Source organism: Oncorhynchus gorbuscha, linkage group LG08, assembly GCF_021184085.1.
Source record: "Oncorhynchus gorbuscha isolate QuinsamMale2020 ecotype Even-year linkage group LG08, OgorEven_v1.0, whole genome shotgun sequence".
Classification (NCBI taxonomy): domain Eukaryota; kingdom Metazoa; phylum Chordata; class Actinopteri; order Salmoniformes; family Salmonidae; genus Oncorhynchus; species Oncorhynchus gorbuscha.
The window spans coordinates 79574057-79599392 of NC_060180.1; the positions used below are offsets into that span (position 1 = coordinate 79574057).

At 46.1% G+C, this 25336-nt stretch overlaps 1 protein-coding gene across 1 annotated transcript in view; it reads left to right on the forward strand.

Moving 5' to 3' along the window:
- The window catches only part of LOC124040709 (M-protein, striated muscle-like), a 115198-nt gene that overhangs the window by 47479 nt on the left and 42383 nt on the right, over positions 1-25336 (forward strand). The window contains exons 16-28 of the mRNA XM_046357783.1: positions 13286-13469; positions 13684-13858; positions 14081-14202; positions 16419-16615; positions 18569-18695; positions 20537-20718; positions 20947-21061; positions 21912-22004; positions 22054-22105; positions 22304-22410; positions 23718-23762; positions 24605-24741; positions 25017-25161. Of these exons, the coding sequence (XP_046213739.1) occupies positions 13286-13469; positions 13684-13858; positions 14081-14202; positions 16419-16615; positions 18569-18695; positions 20537-20718; positions 20947-21061; positions 21912-22004; positions 22054-22105; positions 22304-22410; positions 23718-23762; positions 24605-24741; positions 25017-25161 (1681 nt within the window). The remainder of the gene's footprint in view (positions 1-13285; positions 13470-13683; positions 13859-14080; positions 14203-16418; positions 16616-18568; positions 18696-20536; positions 20719-20946; positions 21062-21911; positions 22005-22053; positions 22106-22303; positions 22411-23717; positions 23763-24604; positions 24742-25016; positions 25162-25336) is intronic.

Consider the following 25336-nt stretch of genomic DNA (forward strand, 5'->3'; position numbering starts at 1 on the left):
CGACAAAACCTTTTCCCCCTTAGGAGACTGAAAAGGTTTGACATGGGCCCCCAGATCCTCAAAATGTTCTACAGCTGCATCATCGAGAGCATCCTGACTGGTTGCATCACTGCCTGGTACGGCAACTGCTTGGGCTCCGACCGCAAAGCACTACAGGGGGTAGTGCGAATGACCCAGTACATCACTGGGGTCAAGCTTCCTGCCATCCAGGACCTCTACACCAGGAGGTGTCAGAGGAAGGCCCTAAAAATTGCCAAAGACTCCAGCCAACCTAGTCATAGACTGTTCTCTCTGCTACAGAGCGGTACCGGAGCACCATGAGGCTTCTAAACAGCTTCAACCTCCAAGCCATAAGACTCCTGAACACTTAATCAAATGACTACCCAGATTTTTTTGCATTGCCCCCCCCCCTTCTTTTACACCGCTGCTACTCTCTGTTGTTATCATCTTGTGGTGGTGAATTTCTTTACTATCAAATGAGGAGAGACAAACTACAAGTCAGAGTTATACATACTAAATCTTTATTCACTTATTCATAAGGGAGCAGGTCAATACAATGAACACATAGATTGAATCGATTGATAATGATGGCTGATCGATGAATCACCCTCAGATGATTCGTTGAGAGCCCCGAGACAAAAGTACAAAGGTATTTTATAGCCACGATACACCCTTTCAGTCTACATGATGAACAACAGATGTATGGAATAGGTCACAAGGTTAAGACTTGTATGAAATATACTTATAATTCACAGCAGAGTGTATCTGCTGTAAAAACATCTTTGTGTAGAGACCAAGGTCTGGCCCTGGGGTCATCTCTCCCTGGTACCATATAGAACAGAAACATTAACTCATGCTCTGGAATGCAGTCTCTTTAGGTTTTATCACCCAAAAGACACCGGAAATCTCCTGTCAGTGTTAGAGGCCCACTTTCAGTTCACACTGACACAATAGTTTTAAAACCTCATAGTCTACCAATACCGGATCCGGGTTCGTGACTACGGCTCAAGCTCATTAGCATAACGCACAATGCGAAAAAATATTCCTAAAAATATTTAACCTCCACACATTAACAAGTAAAATAGCTCAAATGAAAGATAAACAAGTTGTTTATCTACCCAGCAAGTCAGATTTCTAAAATGTTTTACGGCGAAAACATAGCACATATTTATGTCAAACCACCACCACAGACATAGCTCATTTGCATAGCCAAGTAGGAAAAAATATGCAATCAACAAACGCAGGATTAAAAGAAAAATCATTTCACTAACCTTTTGAAATCTTCATCAGATGACAGTAATATAACATGTTACACAGTACATTCATTTTTTTTCAATAATCTGCAATATATATCCATAAATCTCTGTTTACAATGATGCATCGTTCAAAAAATGCTACTAAAATGTCAGGAGAAATGCCGATAGCTCCGGCAGATAACGTCAGCTAACAAGGAATACACATCATAAACTTTGACTAAATATGCATGTTTTACATATGTATAGGAAGATACACTTCTTCTAAATGCAATCGCTGTGTTACATTTATTTTTAACGTTACAGGTTGCGTTCACTAGGCTATACTAGGAGTCGGCGCTCCAAAATTAGCATTATCGCTCCTTTATCTTGGAGTCGACAGAAACCCAAATTTACCACATAAATATTCCCTTACCTTTGCTGTTCTTCCATCAAAAGACCTGGAAGGGATTATACTTACCAAACCAGCGTTTAGTTTTCAAGTCTGTGTCTTTCGGTTCTCAAAATAGCCACATTTCGGTCGAAATGTAGGCAAAATTCAAGTGGATGCGCACCAAAACATCGAAATTACATATTATATGTCGAGTAAACTTGTCAAAATATGTTCATAATTAAGATTTAACATGTTATAAAGGTGCACAGAAATCGTGAGGACGAACAGAAACACACACGTCGTTTAATCGATCCTGAAGAAAATACATCACCCGGCCAGAGCGCGTGTAACAGTCACCTTTTTTTCCGCTTGGCCGAGAGGTTTCGGCTCGCTCAAACTCCCGTGAGCGCGTGATTCTCACAATGAGAAGCCCCATTGAAAGCAGGCTTCACGCTGAACACGTACAGACTGTTCCCAGAGCGGTAGCTGTTTGGGAAGTGCGTGTGAGATGACGTCAAAGTTGGGCCAACTTTTTCCATGACAAGAGAGCATTTGGGAGAATGCATGCCCTGTGAGTTCTGCTTTACATAGAGACAAAATTTAAACGGTTTTAGATGCTTTAGAGTGTTTTCTATTCGATAATATTTTTTATATGCATATAAATATTTTCAGTTTACTATGGGCATGCACTTTCTCCAACAGGGGCAGTATAGAGCAAGAGTTCTAAGAGGTTAAGAATCCTCACACTGACACAATAGTTTTAAGAATCCTCACACTGACACAATAGTTTTAAGAATCCTCTATTCTGTTGCATAAAACAACCATTTGATGCAATAAAAGTATTATAACAATCTTGAAATGTTGCTCTCACATTCCCCCATTTTGAGAATCCTCTCAACTTAAAAGAAAATTACAAGATTTGCGAACATTCATTCACACTCAGAAAATGCATACATTCTTCATAAACCAAGAAGCATAAAAGCAATAACTCATTGCTTGTGTTCCTGCTTAATAACATCTTAATAATCAATCCATAATACATTTATTGCTTCACTCATATAGTTATTAACATAGTAAACTCAAATCAATCCTTCAGTTTTAGAAATCATTCAGTTTCCAAATCATCATCACAACCCAATTAATTATCCAACCAAAATGTAAAATGACAATGCTCAGTGATTCAAATTGGTTATATCACTCAAAGTAAAACATTTTTTTTAATACACATCAACGTGGGCAGAATGTACATTTATATTAACATACAGTGTAATTATCGTATAATTCTATTATCAACTTTCTTTTCATAATACAGATCAGTATCTTAATGCAATCTTATTCTAAATTACTATAATTTTATGTAGTGTGCAGACCTCTACAATCAACCTGATACCCCCAAATAAACAATTCTAACAAATACATTTTGGGCACAACTCCCCAACCCCCCTTCAGGCACAACTCCCCAACCCCCCTTCAGGCACTGATTTTTCTGCATTATCTTCTTCAGATAGCTTTACAGTTCAAAGTGGATGGCCCATGATAATGTCCCAATTTAGATGTTTCACCTGAGGGTTAGGGTTTGGGTTAGGGTAACCCTAACCATCACCTTTACTACCCATTACGTCTTGTCCATTCGTCAACCAGTATACCTGCAACATAAGAGAAGATTAGAGCAGATCTCTCCCCATGCTCACTCCACGTGGACTCCTCTCACACCCCTGCGAAAAGACATGAGAGAAAAGCAGTCGATAGGTCTGAATGAACGCTGCATACAGGCTGCTGGCTCAGGACTCAGGTCTCTGGTAGAAGTGGTGCAGACAGGGCCTGTGTCGCTCTTCTTCAGCCAGTTAGAGGTGGCCCGTTCCATGATCTCGCCATCACGGTTGACAACTCCATTGTGTCCTCCTCCCAGAGCGCGAAGAACCTTGGCGTGATCCTGGACAACACCCTGTCGTTCTCAACCAACATCAAGGCGGTGGCCCGTTCCTGTAGGTTCATGCTCTACAACATCCGCAGAGTACGACCCTGCCTCACACAGGAAGCGGCGCAGGTCCTAATCCAGGCACTTGTCATCTCCCGTCTGGATTACTGCAACTCGCTGTTGGCTGGGCTCCCTGCCTGTGCCATTAAACCCCTTCAACTCATCCAGAACGCCGCAGCCCGTCTGGTGTTCAACCTTCCCAAGTTCTCTCACATCACCCCGCTCCTCCGTTCTCTCCACTGGCTTCCAGTTGAAGCTCGCATCCGCTACAAGACCATGGTGCTTGCCTACGGAGCTGTGAGGGGAACGGCACCTCAGTACCTCCAGGCTCTGATCAGGCCCTACACCCAAACAAGGGCACTGCGTTCATCCACCTCTGGCCTGCTCGCCTCCCTACCACTGAGGAAGTACAGCTCCCGCTCAGCCCAGTCAAAACTGTTCGCTGCTCTAGCCCCCCAATGGTGGAACAAACTCCCTCATGACGCCAGGACAGCGGAGTCAATCACCACCTTCCGGAGACACCTGAAACCCCACCTCTTTAAGGAATACCTAGGATAGGATAAGTAATCCCTCTCACCCCCCCCTTTAAGATTTAGATGCACTATTGTAAAGTGACTGTTCCACTCGATGTCATAAGGTGAATGCACCAATTTGTAAGTCGCTCTGGATAAGAGCGTCTGCTAAATGACTTAAATGTAATGTAATGTAAATGGTTTGAGGTACACACACTGTTCGGTCCAATTATCTCTTCCATGCATGAAGAGACCGACTGACGTCACCTTTCATCAAGAGAGGACAGATCAGAACAACAGTTTAGTTCAGTTCATTAACTATATGATAAATTATTACTTTTACAAATAATTCTTAATACCAATGTCGAAACATATGTCAAAGAGAATAACACATTCAACTGTAACCATTTTTAAAAAGTGTCTTAAACTCCCCATCACACTGTTAATTTCATCCTGGATCAGGAAGTTAGAACTCTAACCCATCAGGAGAAATCCCCACAGTCCAGCAGAACTAATCTGGTGAGATTTGACCCAAAACAGAACAAACAACACAACAAAACACCCCTTCACAAGGCTTCTCACAAGGCTTCTCTCAAGGCTTCTCACAAGGCTTCTCACAAGGCTTCTCTCAAGGCTTGTAAACTTCAATCCAAAACATCAGAGGACTGTTACCACCCCCATTTTGTGTAAAAAGACACAACTACTGGTCAAAAAATAAAACAAAACCATTTAAAATAACAACATTTAATTAGAATCACTACCCTTAATAACTACCCTTAATGGACTTCCGGCGCCGACAGAGATGGCCGCCTCGCTTCACGTTCCTAGGAAACTATGCAGTTTTTTGTTTTTTACGTGTTATTTCTTACATTAGTACCCCAGGTCATCTTGGGTTTCATTACATACAGTCGAGAAGAACTACTGAATATAAGATCAGCGTCAACTCACCATCAGTACGACCAAGAATATGTTTTCCGCGACGCGGATCCTGTGTTCTGCCTTACAAACAGGACAACGGAATGGATCGCATGCAGCGACCCAAGAAAACGACTCCGAAAAAGAGGGAAACGAGGCGGTCTTCTGGTCAGACTCCGAAAAAGACAAAGTGGAATCTCAATTCAATGGCTCAGACACAAGAGGCATGTGGCAGGGTCTACAGTCAATCACGGACTACAAGAAGAAACCCAGCCCAGTCACGGACCAGGATGTCTTGCTCCCAGGCAGACTAAATAATTTTTTGCCCGCTTTGAGGACAATACAGTGCCACTGACACGGCCTGCAACGAAAACATGCGGTCTCTCCTTCACTGCAGCCGAGGTGAGTAAGACATTTAAACGTGTTAACCCTCGCAAGGCTGCAGGCCCAGACGGCACCCCCAGCCGCGCCCTCAGAGCATGCGCAGACCAGCTGGCCGGTGTGTTTACGGACATATTCAATCAATCCCTATACCAGTCTGCTGTTCCCACATGCTTCAAGAGGGCCACCATTGTTCCTGTTCCCAAGAAAGCCAAGGTAACTGAGCTAAACGACTACCGCCCCGTAGCACTCACTTCCGTCATCATGAAGTGCTTTGAGAGACTAGTCAAGGACCATATCACCTCCACCCTACCTGACACCCTAGACCCACTCCAATTTGCTTACCGCCCAAATAGGTCCACAGACGATGCAATCTCAACCACACTGCACACTGCCCTAACCCACCTGGACAAGAGGAATACCTATGTGAGAATGCTGTTCATCGACTACAGCTCGGCATTCAACACCATAGTACCCTCCAAGCTCGTCATCAAGCTCGAGACCCTGGGTCTCGACCCCGCCCTGTGCAACTGGGTATTGGACTTCCTGACGGGCCGCCCCCAGGTGCTGAGGGTAGGCAACAACATCTCCTCCCCGCTGATCCTCAACACGGGGGCCCCACAAGGGTGCGTTCTGAGCCCTCTCCTGTACTCCCTGTTCACCCACGACAGCGTGGCCACGCACGCCTACAACTCAATCATCAAGTTTGCGGACGACACAACAGTGGTAGGCTTGATTACCAACAACGACGAGACGGACTACAGGGAGGAGGTGAGGGCCCTCGGAGTGTGGTGTCAGGAAAATAACCTCACACTCAACGTCAACAAAACTAAGGAGATGATTAGACCCTTCAAAGAAGTGTTTCTTACTATATGAGACAAATTAATGAAAAACAGTCAAACATTTCATACATGTCATATCCCAGGTTTCCAGTAAATTTCTTTATCAAAATAATTACTGTGTTTAATTCAAACTCAGAAAATAACAACTTCCCGTCAAAACTAACTCTTAGCTATAATGTGGGCGTGTTTGCATCTCAATGTGAAAAAAACTGTCTGCATGTTCTTCACAAAGAGGGCAACAGATGCTACAGAGATGTCTATGTGTCAGGGGAGAATGTAAGGGTTTTCCTCTTCATCTGAGGAGGAGAAGCGAGAGGGATCGGAGGACCAATGCGCAGCGTGGTAAGTGTCCATGGTTGTTTATTTAAAAAACATAAACTGAACACTATGAATACAAAAACAATAAATGTGAACAAACCGAAACAGTACCATGTAGCGAATAAACACAGACACAGAAACAATCACCCACAAAACAACATTGAAATCCAGGCTACCTAAGTATGATTCTCAATCAGAGACAACTAACGACACCTGCCTCTGATTGAGAACCATACTAGGCCGAACACAGAAAACCAACCTAGAAACACAGAACATAGAATGCCCACCCAACTCACGTCCTGACCAACTAAAACAAACAAATAACACAAGAACTAGAGTCGGAACGTGACTGTCACGATCGCCGTAAGGATCAGACCAAAATGCAGCGTGGTATGTGTTCATGATGATTTTTAAATTAAAGACAGCACTTGGAATTATGCAACTTGGAATTATGAAAAAATGAGCTCCGACTGGGAAGAATCGGTCACCCAAATTGGAATTCCAACTTGGGCCTATTTCTAGATCTCTGACCTGAAGATCCCTGATGTCATGATTGGACCTTGTATTTTTGAAACTGGATTCAGTGCTCTCGTCTGCATTAAACCCAAATATCGATCCAGGGTCGATGTGACGGCAGAGATGAGGTGCACATTGACAACCCCTGACTTTGAAAAGCTCTGACGCAACATGCACACCCATCTCATTGGTGGTAGTCAGATAAGAGATTTGCAATTGATTGTCATAGCCCCACATTAAAAGTATGTGATGGTGAGTTGAGAAGACAATCAGAAATACTGTTAGAATGTTTTTCAATTGACTGCCATAGCCCCAAATAAAAAAGTAAACATTGACTGTTAAAAACCTCTCTGGGATAGGCGGGACGCTTGCGTCCCACTTGGCCAATGGCCAGGGAAATGTAGAGCGCCAAATTCAAACAAAATAGTATAAAAATGAAACTTTCATTAAATCACACATGTAGATACCAAATTAAAGCTACACTCGTTGTGAATCCAGCCAACATGTCAGATTTCAAAAAGTCTTTTCGGCAAAAAGCATAAGATTTCAACCTCTCTTTCGTGTCGTCTGAGATTCCCAAAGATTGGAAAGCAGCTGCGGTCATCCCCCTCTTCAAAGGGGGGGACACTCTTGACCCAAACTGCTACAGACCTATATCTATCCTACCATGCCTTTCTAAGGTCTTCGAAAGCCAAGTCAACAAACAGATTACCGACCATTTCGAATCTCACCATACCTTCTCTGCTATGCAATCTGGTTTCAGAGCTGGTCATGGGTGCACCTCAGCCATGCTCAAGGTCCTAAACGATATCTTAACCGCCATCGATAAGAAACATTACTGTGCAGCCGTATTCATTGATCTGGCCAAGGCTTTCGATTCTGTCAACCACCACATCCTCATCGGCAGACTCGACAGCCTTGGTTTCTCAAATGATTGCCTCGCCTGGTTCACCAACTACTTCTCTGATAGAGTTCAGTGTGTCAAATCGGAGGGTCTGCTGTCCGGACCTCTGGCAGTCTCTATGGGGGTGCCACAGGGTTCAATTCTTGGATCTACTCTCTTCTCTGTATACATCAATGAGGTCGCTCTTGCTGCTGGTGAGTCCCTGATCCACCTCTACGCAGACGACACCATTCTGTATACTTCCGGCCCTTCTTTGGACACTGTGTTAACAACCCTCCAGGCAAGCTTCAATACCATACAACTCTCCTTCCGTGGCCTCCAATTGCTCTTAAATACAAGTAAAACTAAATGCATGCTCTTCAACCGATCGCTACCTGCACCTACCCGCCTGTCCAACATCACTACTTTGGACGGCTCTGACTTAGAATACGTGGACAACTACAAATACTTAGGTGTCTGGTTAGACTGTAAACTCTCCTTCCAGACCCATATCAAACATCTCCAATCCAAAGTTAAATCTAGAATTGGCTTCCTATTTCACAACAAAGCATCCTTCACTCATGCTGCCAAACATACCCTTGTAAAACTGACCATCCTACCAATCCTCGACTTTGGCGATGTCATTTACAAAATAGCCTCCAATACCCTACTCAACAAATTGGATGCAGTCTATCACAGTGCAATCCGTTTTGTCACCAAAGCCCCATATACTACCCACCATTGCGACCTGTACGCTCTCGTTGGCTGGCCCTCGCTTCATACTCGTCGCCAAACCCACTGGCTCCATGTCATCTACAAGACACTGCTAGGTAAAGTCCCCCCTTATCTCAGCTCGCTGGTCACCATAGCATCTCCCACCTGTAGCACACGCTCCAGCAGGTATATCTCTCTGGTCACCCCCAAAACCAATTCTTTCTTTGGCCGCCTCTCCTTCCAGTTCTCTGCTGCCAGTGACTGGAACGAACTGCAAAAATCTCTGAAACTGGAAACACTTATCTCCATCACTAGCTTTAAGCACCAACTGTCAGAGCATCTTACAGATTACTGCACCTGTACATAGCCCACCTATAATTTAGCCCAAACAACTACCTATTTCCCAACTGTATTTAATTAATTTATTTATTTTGCTCCTTTGCACCCCATTATTTTTATTTCTACTTTGCACATTCTTCCATTGCAAAACTACCATTCCAGTGTTTTACTTGCTATATTGTATTTACTTTGCCACCATGGCCTTTTTTGCCTTTACCTCCCTTCTCACCTGATTTGCTCACATTGTATATAGACTTGTTTATACTGTATTATTGACTGTATGTTTGTTTTACTCCATGTGTAACTCTGTGTCGTTGTATCTGTCGAACTGCTTTGCTTTATCTTGGCCAGGTCGCAATTGTAAATGAGAACTTGTTCTCAACTTGCCTACCTGGTTAAATAAAGGTGAAATAAATAAATAAAAGATGCTATTATCTGATGATAGCACAACAGTAAACAAAGAGAGAAAGCATATTTCAACCCTGCAGGCGCTACACAAAATGGAGAAATAAAATATAAATCAAATCAAATCAAATTTTATTTGTCACATACACATGGTTAGCAGATGTTAGTGTGAGTGTAGCAAAATGCTTGTGCTTCTAGTTCCGACAATGCAGTAATAACCAACAAGTAATCTAGCTAACAATTCCAAAACTACTACCTTATAGACACAAGTGTAAGGGGATAAAGAATATGTACATAAAGATATATGAATGAGTGATGGTACAGAGCGGCATAGGCAAGATACAGTAGATGGTATTGAGTGCAGTATATACATATCAAATCAAATGTATTTATATAGCCCTTCTTACATCAGCTGATATCTCAAAGTGCTGTACAGAAACCCAGCCTAAAACCCCAAACAGCAAGCAATGCAGGTGTAGAAGCACGGTGGCTAGGAAAAACTCCCTAGAAAGGCCAAAACCTAGGAAGAAACCTAGAGAGGAACCAGGCTATGTGGGGTGGCCAGTCCTCTTCTGGCTGTGCTGGGTGGAGATTATAACAGAACATGGCCAAGATGTTCAAATGTTCATAAATGACCAGCATGGGTGTAAAAGCACGGTGGCTAGGAAAAACTCCCTAGAAAGGCCAAAACCTAGGAAGAAACCTAATAGTAAGGCAGAACAGTTGAAAATGGAGCAGCAGCATGGCCAGGTGGACTGGGGACAGCAAGGAGTCATCATGTCAGGTAGTCCTGGGACATGGTCCTAGGGCTCAGGTCAAATGTTCATAAATGAAACTGGAGCAGCAGCATGGCCAGGTGGACTGGGGACAGCAAGGAGTCATCATGTCAGGTAGTCCTGGGGCATGGTCCTAGGGCTCAGGTCCTCCGAGAGAGAGAAAGAGAGAAGGAGAGAATTAGAGAACGCATACTTAGATTCACACAGGACACCGAATAGGACAGGAGAGGTACTCCAGATATAACAAACTGACCCTAGCCCCCGACACATAAACTACTGCAGCATAAATACTGGAGGCTGAGACAGGAGGGGTCAAGAGACACTGTGGCCCCATCCGAGGACACCCCCAGACAGGGCCAAACAGGAAGGATATCACCCTACCCACTTTGCCAAAGCACAGCCCCCACACCACTAGAGGGATATCTTCAACCACCAACTTACCATCCTGAGACAAGGCTGAGTATAGCCCACAAAGATCTCCGCCACGGCACAACCCAAGGGGGGGGGAGGGCGCCAACCCAGACAGGATGACCACAACAGTGAATCAACCCACTCAGGTGACGCACCCCCCCCCAGGGACGGCATGAGAGAGGGTTAGAGGCAGAGAATCCCAGTGGAAAGAGGGGAACCGGCCAGGCAGAGACAGCAAGGGCAGTTCGTTGCTCCAGAGCCTTTCCGTTCACCTTCCCACTCCTGGGCCAGACTACACTCAATCATATGACCCACTAAAGAGATGAGTCTTCAGTAAAGACTTAAAGGTTGAGACCGAGTTTGCGTCTCTGACATGGGTAGGCAGACCGAGATGAGATGAGTATGTAAACAAAGTGGCATAGTTAAAGTGGCTAGTGATACATGTATTACATAAGGATGCAGTAGATGATATAGAGTACAGTATATACATATACATATGAGATGAATAATGTAGGGAACATTATATTAGGTAGCATTGTTTAAAGTGGCTAGTGATATATTTTACATCATTTCCCATCAATTCCCATTATTAAAGTGGCTGGAGTTGAGTCAGTGTGTTGGCAGCAGCCACTCAGTGTTAGTGGTGGCTGTTTAACAGTCTGATGGCCTTGAGATAGAAGCTGTTTTTCAGTCTCTCGGTCCCAGCTTTGATGCACCTGTACTGACCTCGCCTTCTGGATGATAGCGGGGTGAACAGGGAGTGGCTCGTGTGGTTGCTGTCCTTGATGATCTTTATGGCCTTCCTGTGACCTCGGGTGGTGTAGGTGTCCTGGAGGGCAGGTAGTTTGCCCCCGGTGTTGCGTTGTGCAGACCTCACTACCCTCTGGAGAGCCTTACGGTTGTGGTCGGAGCAGTTGCTGTACCAGGCGGTGATGCAGCCTGACAGGATGCTCTCGATTGTGCATCTGTAGAAGTTTGTGAGTGCTTTTGGTGATAAGCCAAATTTCTTCAGCCTCCTGAGGTTGAAGAGGCGCTGCTGCGCCTTCTTCACGATGCTGCCTGTGTGGGTGGACCAATTCAGTTTGTCTGTGATGTGTACGCCGAGGAACTTAAAACTTACTACCCTCTCCACTACTGTTCCATCAATGTGGATAGGGGGGTGTTCCCTCTGCTGTTTCCTGAAGTCCACAATCATCTCCTTATTTTTTCCTGACACCACACTCCGAGGGCCCTCACCTCCTCCCTGTAGGCCGTCTCATTGTTGTTGGTAATCAAGCCTACCACTGTTGTGTCGTCCGCAAACTTGATGATTGAGTTGGAGGCTTGCATGGCCACGCAGTCGTGGGTGAACAGGGAGTACAGGAGAGGGCTCAGAACGCATCCTGCCTTACCTTTGATGAGCTTCTTTTGTTGGTACTCCAATATGTCCCATAAACATCACAAAAGGTCTTTTGTTCGATTAATTCCATCGATATCTATCCAAAATGTCCATTTATATGGCGCGTTTGATCCAGAAAAACACAGTTTCAAATTTGGGCAACGTCACTAGAAAATATCTCAAAAGTTACCTGTAAACTTTGCCAAAACATTTCAAACTACTTTTGTAATACAACTTTAGGTATTTTTAAACGTTAATAATCGATCAAAATGAAGACGGGTCTATCTGTTTTCAATACAGGACGACAACAAACTAACGCTACTTTTCTGGTCTTGCGCAACTCTCAAACAGTACACATAACGTGACAGTCATTCAAGATGGTCGTACTTCTTCATTGCACAAAGGAATAACCTCAACCAATTTCCAAGACTGGTGACATCCAGTGGAAGTGGTAGGAGCTGTAAACAAGTGCCTGAGAAATCCAGTTCCCCAATGGAATATCATTGAATAGACAGTGACCTCAATGTTTTTTTTCTGAACGGTTAGTCCTCTGGGTTTTGCCTGCTACATAAGTTCTGTTATACTCACAGACATGATTCAAACGGTGTTAGAAACTTCAGAGTGTTTTCTATCCATATCTACAAATAATATGCATATCTTATATTCTGGGGATGAGTAGCAGGAAGTTGACATTGGGCACACTATTTATCCAAAACTGAAAACGCTGCACCCTATCCCAAAGAGGTTTTTAAGGACATAATTTATTTTCACATGGTTCGGGTCGTGAGAATTTACAGATATCAAAATGGGGTTGTAGGTCAAAACAGTTTGGGAACCCTTGGTGTCGAGTCAGTATGAATGTGTGTGCACATTATGTGTGTGTGAGCAAATTAAGTGTGTGTGTGTTTGTGTGACTGAGTCATGCCGTTAGCAAACCTGATGGTATTCTTGGAGTCGTGCATGGGTGAACAGGGAGTATAGGAGTGGATTAAGCACACACCCCTGAGGGGCCCCAGTGTTGATGGTCAGCATGCTGGATATGTTGTTGCCTACCCTCACCACGTGGGATACCCTTCAGGAAGTCCAGGAGTGTTAAGTCCTAGATTCTGGGATGATGGAGCTGATGTGTGCCATAACAAGCCTTTCAAAGCATTTCATGATTACAGATGTGAGTGCTGCAGGGCGTTAGCCTTAGAGTTGTTGGGGAAAGGAAGGATGACTGTCAGGTTGGTTGACTGATTGATGACCATGTATGCCGGTGTTGACCAGTCCTGGGTGTTTATTTTGCCAGTGTGTTGCTGGTAGTGAGTGCTGGCAGAGGGCCAACACAGGGATGCCCGTCAAGTCTCCTCGCTTCGCGCTGTTTGATCTGGCAGAGGGGAAGAGCTACAGCTTCAGAGTCCGCTGCTGTAACTCTGCTGGGATGTCTGAGGCCTCCTCTGCTACTGGAGATATCACTGTAGGAGACATGCTGGGTGAGTAGAGAGATAAAGACATATTGAGATATATGCTGGACTATAGAGAGATATACTGTAGATATATACAGCAACTCTGCTGGGATGTCTGAGCTCTCCTCTGCTACTGGAGATATCACTGTAGGAGACATGCTGGGTGAGTAGAGAGATAAAGACATATTGCTGTATATACTGGACTACTGTACTCTGCTCCCCCCATCTCCCTCGCTCTCAGACCTGCCTGCGGCCCCCGGCCCAGCCGTAGCCACTAGGAACACAGATACATCAGTCGTTGTTTCCTGGGGGGCGTCTAAGGATGTAAAACACCTGGTGGGATATTACATCAACTATACTGTGGCGGGCAGTGATGTCTGGACACCCGCAAACAACAAGCCTGTTAAAGGAACCAGGTATATTACATTATAGCAATTCAATCAATCACTCAATCAACCATTTATTCATTTTATTTCATTAATTAAATCTTCCTTTCAGCCAATATTTCATTCATTAATTCATCCATCCATTAATTAATTAATTCATTTAAAAAATGTATAAATCAATCAATAAATCAGTCATTCATTAATTCATTCAATAATCCAAATCAATAACCCTACGTATTCCTGTCCCAACAGGTTTGTGTGCCACGGTCTGAACACAGGAGAGTCGTGTGTGTTCCGTGTGAAGGCGGTGAACGCAGCAGGGTACAGTCACAGCTCTTTGGAGTCAGAGGCCGTGGTTGTCAAGGCTGGCATCGGTAAGACTTTACAGAACTGGGTTTACTGTATAGATTGCAATATACAGTGTCTTGCGAAATTATTCGGCCCCCTTGAACTTTGTGACCTTTTGCCACATTTCAGGCTTCAAACATAAAGATATAAAACTGTATTTTTTTGTGAAGAATCAACAACAAGTGGGACACAATCATGAAGTGGAACGGCATTCATTGGATATTTCAAACTTTTTAAACAAAACAAAAGCTGAAAAATTGGGCGTGCAAAATTATTCAGCCCCTTTACTTTCAGTGCAGCAAACTCTCTCCAGAAGTTCAGTGAGGATCTCTGAATGATCCAATGTTGACCTAAATGACTAATGATGATAAATACAATCCACCTGTGTGTAATCAAGTCTCTGTATAAATGCACCTGCACTCTGATAGTCTCAGAGGTCCGTTAAAAGCGCAGAGAGCATCATGAAGAACAAGGAACACACCAGGCAGGTCCGAGATACTGTTGTGAAGAAGGTTAAAGCCGGATTTGGATACAAAAAGATTTCCCAAGCTTTAAACATCCCAAGGAGCACTGTGCAAGCGATAATATTGAAATGGAAGGAATATCAGACCACTGCAAATCTACCAAGACCTGGCAGTCCCTCTAAACTTTCAGCTCATACAAGGAGAAGACTGATCAGAGATGCAGCCAAGAGGCCCATGATCACTCTGGATGAACTGCAGAGATCTACAGCTGAGGTGGGAGACTCTGTCCATAGGACAACAATCAGTCGTATATTGCACAAATCTGGCCTTTATGGAAGAGTGGCAAGAAGAAAGCCATTTCTTAAAGATACCAATAAAAAGTTTTGTTTAAAGTTTGCCACAAGCCACCTGGGAGACACACCAAATATGTGGAAGAAGGTGCTCTGGTCAGATGAAACCAAAATTGAACTTTTTGGCAACAATGCAAAACGTTATGTTTGGCATAAAAGCAACACCCTGAACAGACCATCCCCACTGTCAAACATGGTGGTGGCAGCATCATGGTTTGGGCCTGCTTTTCTTCAGCAGGGACAGGGAAGATGGTTCAAATTGATGGGAAGATGGATGGAGCCAAATACAGGACCATTCTGGAAGAAAACCTGATGGAGTCTGCAAAAGACCTGAGACTGGGACGGAGATTTGTCTTCCAACAAGACAGTGATCCAAAACATAAAGCAAAATCTACAATGGAATGGTTCAAAAATAAACATATCCAGGTGTTAGAATGGCCAAGTCAAAGTCCAGACCTGAATCCAATCGAGAATCTGTGGAAAGAACTGAAAACTGCTGTTCACAAATGCTCTCCATCCAACCTCACTGAGCTCGAGCTGTTTTGCAAGGAGGAATGGGCATACCCCAAGCGACTTACAGCTGTAATCGCAGCAAAAGGTGGCGCTACAAAGTATTAACTTAAGGGGGCTGAATCATTTTGCACGCCCAATCTTTCAGTTTTTGATTTGTTAAAAAAGTTTGAAATATCCAATAAATGTCGTTCCACTTCATGATTGTGTCCCATTTGTTGTTGATTCTTCACAAAAAATACAGTTTTATATCTTTATGTTTGAAGCCTGAAATGTGGCAAAGTTCAAGGGGGCCGAATACTTTCGCAAGGCACTGTAACATAGAAGGAATATGAGGTGAAGATCTTGGGGTGTTTCAGTTGTTGCTTTTAACATTATGCTACTATGCATTTCTCACTGTATTACTTGGCTCTGTTAGTCCAGATCTTTAGCATGTATTTCTCACTGTATATAAGACAATTCCTCAGCTCTATGTTTGTCCAGAACTGTAGGATGTATTTCTCAGTGTATATAAGACAATTCCTCAAAAGCCAAAGCCATCTTCCCTGTACCATCCTCCCCTCCCTGTCCCATCCTCTCCTCCCTGTCACATCCTCCTCTCCCTGTCCCATCCTCCTCTCCCTGTCCCATCCTCCCCTCCCTGTCCCATCCTCCCCTCCCTGTCCCATCCTCCCCTCCCTGTCCCATCCTCCTCTCCCTGTCCCAACCTCCCTGTCCCATCCTCCCCACCCTGTCCCATCCTCCTCTCCCTGTCCCATCCTCTCCTCCGTGTCCCATCCCCCCTGTCCCATCCTCCCCTCTCTGTCCCATCTCCCCTGTCCCATCCTCCCTGTCCCATCCTCCCCTCCCTGTCCCATCCCCCCTGTCCCATCCGCCCTGTCCCATCCTCCCTGTTAACCTGAGGTACCCCCCCCCCAGCCATCCCTGGTGTCCCCAGTGGAGTCCACCTGATGGAGGCAGCTCGTGACTACATGGTGTTAGCCTGGAGGGAGCCGGCGGTGACCGGGGGAGCTGACATCAGAGGATACTTTGTGGACTACAGGACAATAAAGGGCGGAGTTGGAGGACAGTGGCATGAACTCAACCCCAAGGCTGTCACCTGTACCTCCTATAAGGTAAGGCATTTTAAGACAAATGGCATAGATTTAACAATGAAGTACTCTTCTTTTGGCTCTGGCCAAACAAATGTTTTTGTTCTAAATTGATGGATTGATACATTGCACTATTACAGCGACGGGGTAGTAGTGTGTTATTACAGCGACGGGGTAGTAGTGTGTTATTACAGCGACGGGGTAGTAGTGTGTTATTACAGCGACGGGGTAGTAGTGTGTTATTACAGCGACGGGGTAGTAGTGTGTTATTACAGCGACGGGGTAGTAGTGTGTTATTACAGCGACGGGGTAGTAGTGTGTTATTACAGCGACGGGGTAGTAGTGTGTTATTACAGCGACGGGGTAGTAGTGTGTTATTACAGCGACGGGGTAGTAGTGTGTTATTACAGCGACGGGGTAGTAGTGTGTTATTACAGCGACGGGGTAGTAGTGTGTTATTACAGCGACGGGGTAGTAGTGTGTTATTACAGCGACGGGGTAGTAGTGTGTTATTACAGCGACGGGGTAGTAGTGTGTTATTACAGCGACGGGGTAGTAGTGTGTTATTACAGCGACGGGGTAGTAGTGTGTTATTACAGCGACGGGGTAGTAGTGTGTTATTACAGCGACGGGGTAGTAGTGTGTTATTACAGCTGTAGGGTGCGTTGATAAAGCTCTAACCTTCCTGGGTGTGTCCTTCCTGGGTGTGTCCTTCCTGGGTGTGCTCTGTGTGTCCTTCCTGGGTGTGCTCTGTGTGTCCTTCCTGGGTGTGCTCTGTGTGTCCTTCCTATGTGTGTCCTTCCTGGGTGTGCTCTGTGTGTCCTTCCTGGGTGTGTCCTTCCTATGTGTGTCCTTACTGGGTGTGCTCTTTGTGTCCTTCCTGGGTGTGCTATGTGTGTCCTTCCTGGGTGTGTCCTTACTGGGTGTGCTCTTTGTGTCCTTCCTGGGTGTGCTCTGTGTGTCCTTCCTGGGTGTGCTATGTGTGTCCTTCCTGGGTGTGTCCTTCCTGGGTGTGTCCTTCCTGGGTGTGCTCTGTGTGTCCTTCCTGGGTGTGCTCTGTGTGTCCTTCCTGGGTGTGTCCTTCCTGGGTGTGTCCTTCCTGGGTGTGTACTTCCTGGGTGTGTCCTTCCTGGGTGTGCTCTGTGTGTCCTTCCTGGGTGTGTCCTTCCTGGGTGTGTCCTTCCTGGGTGTGTCCTTCCTGGGTGTGTCCTTCCTGGGTGTGCTCTGTGTGTCCTTCCTATGTGTGTCCTTCCTGGGTGTGCTCTGTGTGTCCTTCCTGGGTGTGTCCTTCCTATGTGTGTCCTTCCTGGGTGTGTCCTTCCTATGTGTGTCCTTACTGGGTGTGCTCTTTGTGTCCTTCCTGGGTGTGCTATGTGTGTCCTTCCTGGGTGTGTCCTTACTGGGTGTGCTCTTTGTGTCCTTCCTGGGTGTGCTCTGTGTGTCCTTCCTGGGTGTGCTATGTGTGTCCTTCCTGGGTGTGTCCTTCCTGGGTGTGTCCTTCCTGGGTGTGCTCTGTGTGTCCTTCCTGGGTGTGCTCTGTGTGTCCTTCCTGGGTGTGTCCTTCCTGGGTGTGTCCTTCCTGGGTGTGTCCTTCCTGGGTGTGTCCTTCCTGGGTGTGCTCTGTGTGTCCTTCCTGGGTGTGTCCTTCCTGGGTGTGTCCTTCCTGGGTGTGTCCTGTGTGTCCTTCCTGGGTGTGTCCTTCCTGGGTGTGTCCTTCCTGGGTATGTCCTTCCTGGGTGTGCTCTGTGTGTCCTTCCTGGGTGTGTCCTTCCTGGGTGTGCTATGTGTGTCCTTGCTGGGTGTGCTCTGTGTGTCCTTCCTGGGTGTGTCCTTCCTGGGTTTCTCCTTTCTGGGTGTGTCCTTCCTGGGTGTGTCCTTCCTGGGTGTGTCCTTCCTGGGTGTGCCCTTCCTGGGTGTGCTATGTGTGTCCTTCCTGGGCGTGTCCTTTCTGGGTGTGTCCTTCCTGGGTGTGTCCAGGCAGAGAACCTGAAGGAGAACTTGTTCTACCAGTTCCAAGTGCGAGCCATCAACATGGCCGGGGTCAGCGAGGCCTCTCTGCCGAGCGCAGCTCTGGAGTGTAAAGAATGGACCATTGCTAAGCCAGGTACCCTTACCCTATACCCTAACCTTACCCTATACCCTAACCCTATACCCTAACCTTACCCTATACCCTAACCTTACCCTATACCGTAACCTTACCCTATACTCTAACCTTACCCTATACCCTAACCTTACCTTATACCCTAAACCTATACCCTAACCTTACCCTATACACTAACCCTATACCCTAACCTTACCCTATACCCTAACCTTACCCTATACTCTAACCTTACCCTATACTCTAACCTTACCCTATACCCTAACCTTACCTTATACCCTAACCCTATACCCTAACCTTACCCTATACCCTAACCTTACCCTATACACTAACCCTATAACCTAACCTTACCCTATACCCTAACCCTATATCCTAACCTTACCCTATACACTAACCCTATACCCTAACCTTACCCTATACCCTAACCCTATACCCTAACCTTACCCTATACTCTAACCTTACCCTATACCCTAACCTTACCTTATACCCTAACCCTATACCCTAACCTTACCCTATACACTAACCCTATACCCTAACCTTACCCTATACCCTAACCCTATATCCTAACCTTACCCTATACACTAACCCTATAACCTAACCTTACCCTATACCCTAACCCTATACCCTAACCTTACCCTATACACTAACCTTACCCTATACACTAACCCTATAACCTAACCTTACCCTATACCCTAACCCTATACCCTAACCTTACCCTATACTCTAACCTTACCCTATATCCTAACCTTACCTTATACCCTAACCCTATACCCTAACCTTACCCTATACCCTAACCCTATATCCTAACCTTACCCTATACCCTAACCCTATATCCTAACCTTACCCTATACCCTAACCCTATATCCTAACCTTACCCTATACACTAACCCTCTAACCTTACCCTATACCCTAACCCTATACCCTAACCTTACCCTATACCCTAACCTTACCCTATACACTAACCCTATACCCTAACCTTACCCTAACCTTACCCTATACCCTAACCTTACCCTATACCCTAACCTTACCCTATACACTAACCTTACCCTATACACTAACCTTACCCTATACCCTAACCTTACACTACCCTATATCCTATACTCTAACCTTACCCTATACACTAACCTTACCCTATACCCTAACCTTACCCTATACCCTAACCTTACACTACCCTATATCCTATACCCTAACCTTACCCTATACACTAACCTTACCCTATACACTAACCTTACCCTATACACTAACCTTACCCTATACCCTAACCTTACACTACCCTATATCCTAACTAACCTTAACCTATACCCTAACCTTACCCTATATGCTAACCTTACCCTATACCCTAACCTTACCCTATACCCTAACCTTACCCTATACCCTAACCTTACCCTATACCCTAACCTTACCCGATACCCTAACATTACCCTATACCCTATACCCTAGCCTTAACCTATACCCTAACCTTACACTACCCTATATCCTATACCCTTTAACCTATACCCTATCCCTGGAGTGTAAAAATCAACTATCTCTAAGCCACGTACGCTTCTACCCTACCACGGAACAATTCCTCACAGGATCAGAACTAGAAGGTTTTCCTGGTCAAGCAGGGTTGGGGTCAATTACAATTCAAGAAGTACACCAAAATTCCAATTATCTTCAATGCCTTTCGATTAGGAACGCTGAAATTTGGTTAAATTTCTTACTGGAATTTAATTGGAATTGACCCCAAACCTCTGGTCAAGTTACATGGTCAGACTTAGGAACGGATGTACAGTACAGTAACCTCTACCTGTCTGTCTCTCCCGGTGCTCCCCATGGTCGCTCTCTCTACCTGTCTGTCTCTCCAGGTGCTCCTCATGATCTCCATGTGTTGGAGGTGCGTGACAGTTCCCTGGTGTTGCTGTGGGAACCTCCGACCTTCGAAGGCCGTACTCCTGTATACGGCTTCTATGTGGACATCAAGGAGGCTGTGGCAGGGGAGGACTGGAAGGGAGTACATGAGAAGGCCACCAAGCTGAAGTACATGAAGGTTAGGATGTGTCCAAATATCTGCCATAGAGGACCCTGTCTATACCCATACCTGTCAGCATTCTATAGTGGTCCTTGGGAAGGCCACCAAGGTTAGCGTTCCATCGATTCCAAGTAGTTTAGGACAAAGCTACCTGATGGCTTCCTGGAAAGTCAGATAGTGGAGTTGTAGTGTGTTAGCTAACAGCAATGTGTGTTGTTCCTCTCCCTCCTTGTGTGTGTTCTCCAGGTCAATGGTCTGATTGCAGGCAGGTCCTATGTGTTCAGGGTGCGTGCTCAGAACCTGGCTGGAGTGGGAAAGACTTCTGCTGTGTTAGGACCTGTTCTGGCTCTAACCATGCCTGGTGTGTACAGTAGTACTTACTGTCTGTCTGTCTGTCTGTCTGTCTGTCTGTCTGTCTGTCTGTCTGTCTGTCTGTCTGTCTGTCTGTCTGTCTGTCTGTCTGTCTGTCTGTCTGTCTGTCTGTCTGTCTGTCTGTCTGTCTGTCTGTCTGTCTGTCTGTCTGTCTGTCTGTCTGTCTGTCTGTCTGTCTGTCTGTCTGTCTGTCTGTCTGTCTGTCTGTCTGTCTGTCTGTCTGTCTGTCTGTCTGTCTGTCTGTGTCTCTCTGTCTGTCTGTCTGTCTGTCTGTCTGTCTGTCTGTCTGTCTGTCTGTCTGTCTGTCTGTCTGTCTGTCTGTCTGTGTCTCTCTGTGTCTGTCTGTGTCTGTCTGTGTGTCTCTCTGTCTGTCTGTCTGTCTGTCTGTGTCTCTCTGTCTGTCTGTCTGTGTCTGTCTGTGTCTCTCTGTCTGTCTCTCTCTCGTTCTGTCAATGTTGGTTCTAATATTCTAGGTCCGTTATTGATGTAACTATTGGGTTAATAAAGGTATTTTTAAAATCAAATCTCTTCTTCTTGTCCGTTTCTCTCTCTCTGTCTGTGTACTCATGAGATAATACTGTCTGTCTGATGGTGTGATCTCCATGATCTTTGTGTTCTGTGTCTTCATCTGTCTGAACTGTCTCCTCTCCAGACTTCTATGTCAGAGTGAACAATGGGCAGGGGGGATTGGTTTCTGTTTCTATACCATGGTCACAGTTATTGATGTTCCTAACTATTCACAGAGGGGTTAATAAAGGTATTTTTAAAATCAAATCTCTTCTTTCTTGTCCGTTTTCTGTTTCTATACCATGGTAAGAGGGGGCATAAGTACCCCCATGGTACTCATGAGATAATACTGGATGTGGATGATGATGGTGTGATCTCCATGATCTTTGAGTGTTCTGTTTCTAGATGGTCACAGGGGGGATCAGGTAGTTCTGTTTCTATACCATGGTCACAGTGGGGGAGAACTGTTTCAAGACAGTGTGACAGACACCTCTGACTTCTATACCATGGTCACAGAGGGGGATAGGTAAGTTCTGTTTCTATACCATGGTCACAGTGGGATAGGTAAGTTCTGTTTCTATACCATGGTCACAGAGGGGGATAGGTAAGTTCTGTTCCTATACCATGGTCACAGAGGGGGCAAGTAGGTTCTGTGTGTCTGTTGCCTGGTGCTCCAGTCTGTTTCTGCTCTCTGTGTTAGTTCATTGTCATGCTGTCTCCTCAGGTCCAGAGCTATCTTTAATGCTCCCAGTCTGGAGGACCTTGGTATCTTCTCCTGTGAGGTTACCAACACTGTTGGAATCTCAGCCAGCTACACTCTAACGGAGGCTGGTGAGTCCCTGTCCCATTTCGCTGTTCTACATTCGTTTCTAGGAGTAGGGGCTATGATTGGGATTGTGTCAGAAACATTCTGAGGAGGTTGAGTCAATCCTTCCTGGCTGTCTCAGATAACATATAATCAGGTCTGAGTGACCTCATATCTTTGGAAGGAGGAGGCCAGGGTTTGGGGGGTGAGTAGGGGAAGGTTAGCTTTCTGAGTGATGTATTCTCTTCATGGTCCGGTTACTAACAGCTGCATCACATGAGCTCTTAGTGACGTGCAGATAGAGGTTTCATTTCCTCATCACCTACAGTATATGCAGATTGAAGTCGTTCTTATTGTGGAGAAGGAAATAAACATCTGTAGAAAACAGACGGAAAGCCAATGATGTCATCCCTGACTTGACACAATAATCCGTCGTCTCACGATTATGACCTCGTTACTGTCTGTTGGTGTCAGAGAGGAAGAAACAGGAGGGAAATGACAATAAAGGATTGTGTTTGGTATGGTGTGAAAATTAGTGGGAGGGGGTAAGGAGAAGAGGGGCGAGTGGAGGTGTGAAAATTAGAGGGAGGGGGTAAGGAGAGGAGGAGGGAGTGGAGGTGTTAAAATTAGAGGGAGGGGGTAAGGAGAGGAGGAGGGAGTGGAGGTGTTAAAATTAGAGGGAAGGGGCAAGGAGAGGGAGGGAAATTAGAGGGAGGGGGCAAGGAGAGGGAGGGAAAATTAGAGGGAGGGGGCAAGGAGAGGGAGGGAAAATTAGAGGGAGGGGGCAAGGAGAGGGAGGGAAAATTAGAGGGAGGGGGCAAGGAGAGGGAGGGAAAATTAGAGGGAGGGGGCAAGGAGAGGGAGGGAAAATTAGAGTGAGGGGGTAAGGAGAGGAGGAGGGAGTGGAGGTGTTAAAATTAGAGGGAAGGGGCAAGGAGAGGGAGGGAAAATTAGAGGGAGGGGGGCAAGGAGAGGGAGGGAAAATTAGAGGGAGGGGGCAAGGAGAGGGAGGGAAATTAGAGGGAGGGGGCAAGGAGAGGGAGGGAAAATTAGAGGGAGGGGGCAAGGAGAGGGAGGGAGGGGGTAAGGAGATGGAGGGAGGGGGTAAGGAGCGGAAGGGAGTGGAGGTGTTAAAATTAGAGGGAGGGGTAGGGAGAAGAGGAGGGAAAATTAGAGGGAGGGGGTAAGGAGAGGGAGGGAAATTAGGAGGGAGGGGGTAAGGAGTGGGAAGGGAGTGGAGGTGTTAAAATTAGAGAGAGGGGGTGGAGGTGTGAAAGAGATGCTGACTTTCATGGTCGTCACCAATGTTGTTGATGATGTTGTTGATTGACAGGTCTGAAGCGTCTCCTGGACATCAGCCACGAGCACAAGTTCCCCAGTGAGTATTCGTCATTGCCCAGCATTCCCGTGCTACACTGTTCTGATCTAGACCGTCTCCTCTCCAGAGCTATACAGTAGTCTCTCCTCCCAGTCTGTTCTGAATCTGTCCCCATGTCTCTCCTCCTTCACTCTGTCCTCCTGTCTCTCCTCCTTCACTTTGTCCCCTGTCTCTCCCCCTTCACTCTGTCCCCCTTCACTCTGTCCTCCTGTTTCTCCTCCTTCAATCTGTCCCCCTTCACTCTGTCCTCCTGTTTCTCCTCCTTCACTCTGTCCCCCTGACTCTCCTCCTTCACTCTGTCCCCCTGACTCTCCTCCTTCACTCTGTCCCCCTTCACTCTGTCCTCCTGTTTCTCCTCCTTCACTCTGTCCCCCTGACTCTCCTCCTTCACTCTGTCCCCCTGACTCTCCTCCTTCAATCTGTCCCCCTTCACTCTGTCCTCCTGTTTCTCCTCCTTCACTCTGTCCCCCTGACTCTCCTCCTTCACTCTGTCCCCCTGACTCTCCTCCTTCACTCTGTCCCCCTTCACTCTGTCCTCCTGTTTCTCCTACTTCACTCTGTCCTCCTGACTCTCCTCCTTCACTCTGTCCCCCTGTCTCTCCTCCTTCACTCTGTCTCCCTGTCTCTCCTCCTTCACTCTGTCACCATGTCTCTCCTCCTTCACTCTGTCGCTCCATCTTCACTTTGTCCCCCTGTCCTTCCTCCTTCACTCTGTCCCTCCTCCTTCACTCTGTCCCCCCGCTCTCTTCCTCTCATTCTGTGCCCCTGACTCTCCACCCCTCACCCTGCCCCTCCTCCTCTCACTCTGTTCTGATGCTGTCTCACTCTCTCCTCCTCCCCAGTCATTCCCTTCAAGACTCAGATGGCCATGGAGCTCCTGGAGAAGGGTCGTGTGAGGTTCTGGACCCAGGTTGAGAAGTTCACCGCTGGCTGCCATGTGGACTATGTCTTTAACGATGCGATCGTAGAGAATGGAGAGGTGAGGAAACACAAACATCACGGTCAGAAAACACACTCACACATTATGGTCAGAATACACACACACACACACACACACACACACACACACACACACACACACACACACACACACACACACACACACACACACACACACACACACACACACACACACACACACACACACACACACACACACACACACACACACACACACACACACACACATCTCAATCATCAACTCACACAAACATCACGGTCAGTAGATTTCTGTGTCACATTTCCCTCCTCTAGAAATACCAAATGAACTTTGACAAGAACTCAGGCATCATTGAGATGTTCATGGACTCTCTCGCGGTCACAGACGAGGGAACATTCACCTTTAACCTCGTGGACGGGAAGGCCAAGGGGTCCACCAGCCTGGTGCTGATTGGAGAAGGTAAGGCCACACCCCACCTATTACCATGACTGCCACCACAGGGGTTCAGTCACCATGCCTACCACAACCAGTGGGTGTGGCTCTGATAGCAGTGACATGTTGTGTCCACTAGGGGGTAGGAGAAGACCAGTAGTGTTTAGACTCAAACTGCATTTTCATGTAATAGCTTTGGTGT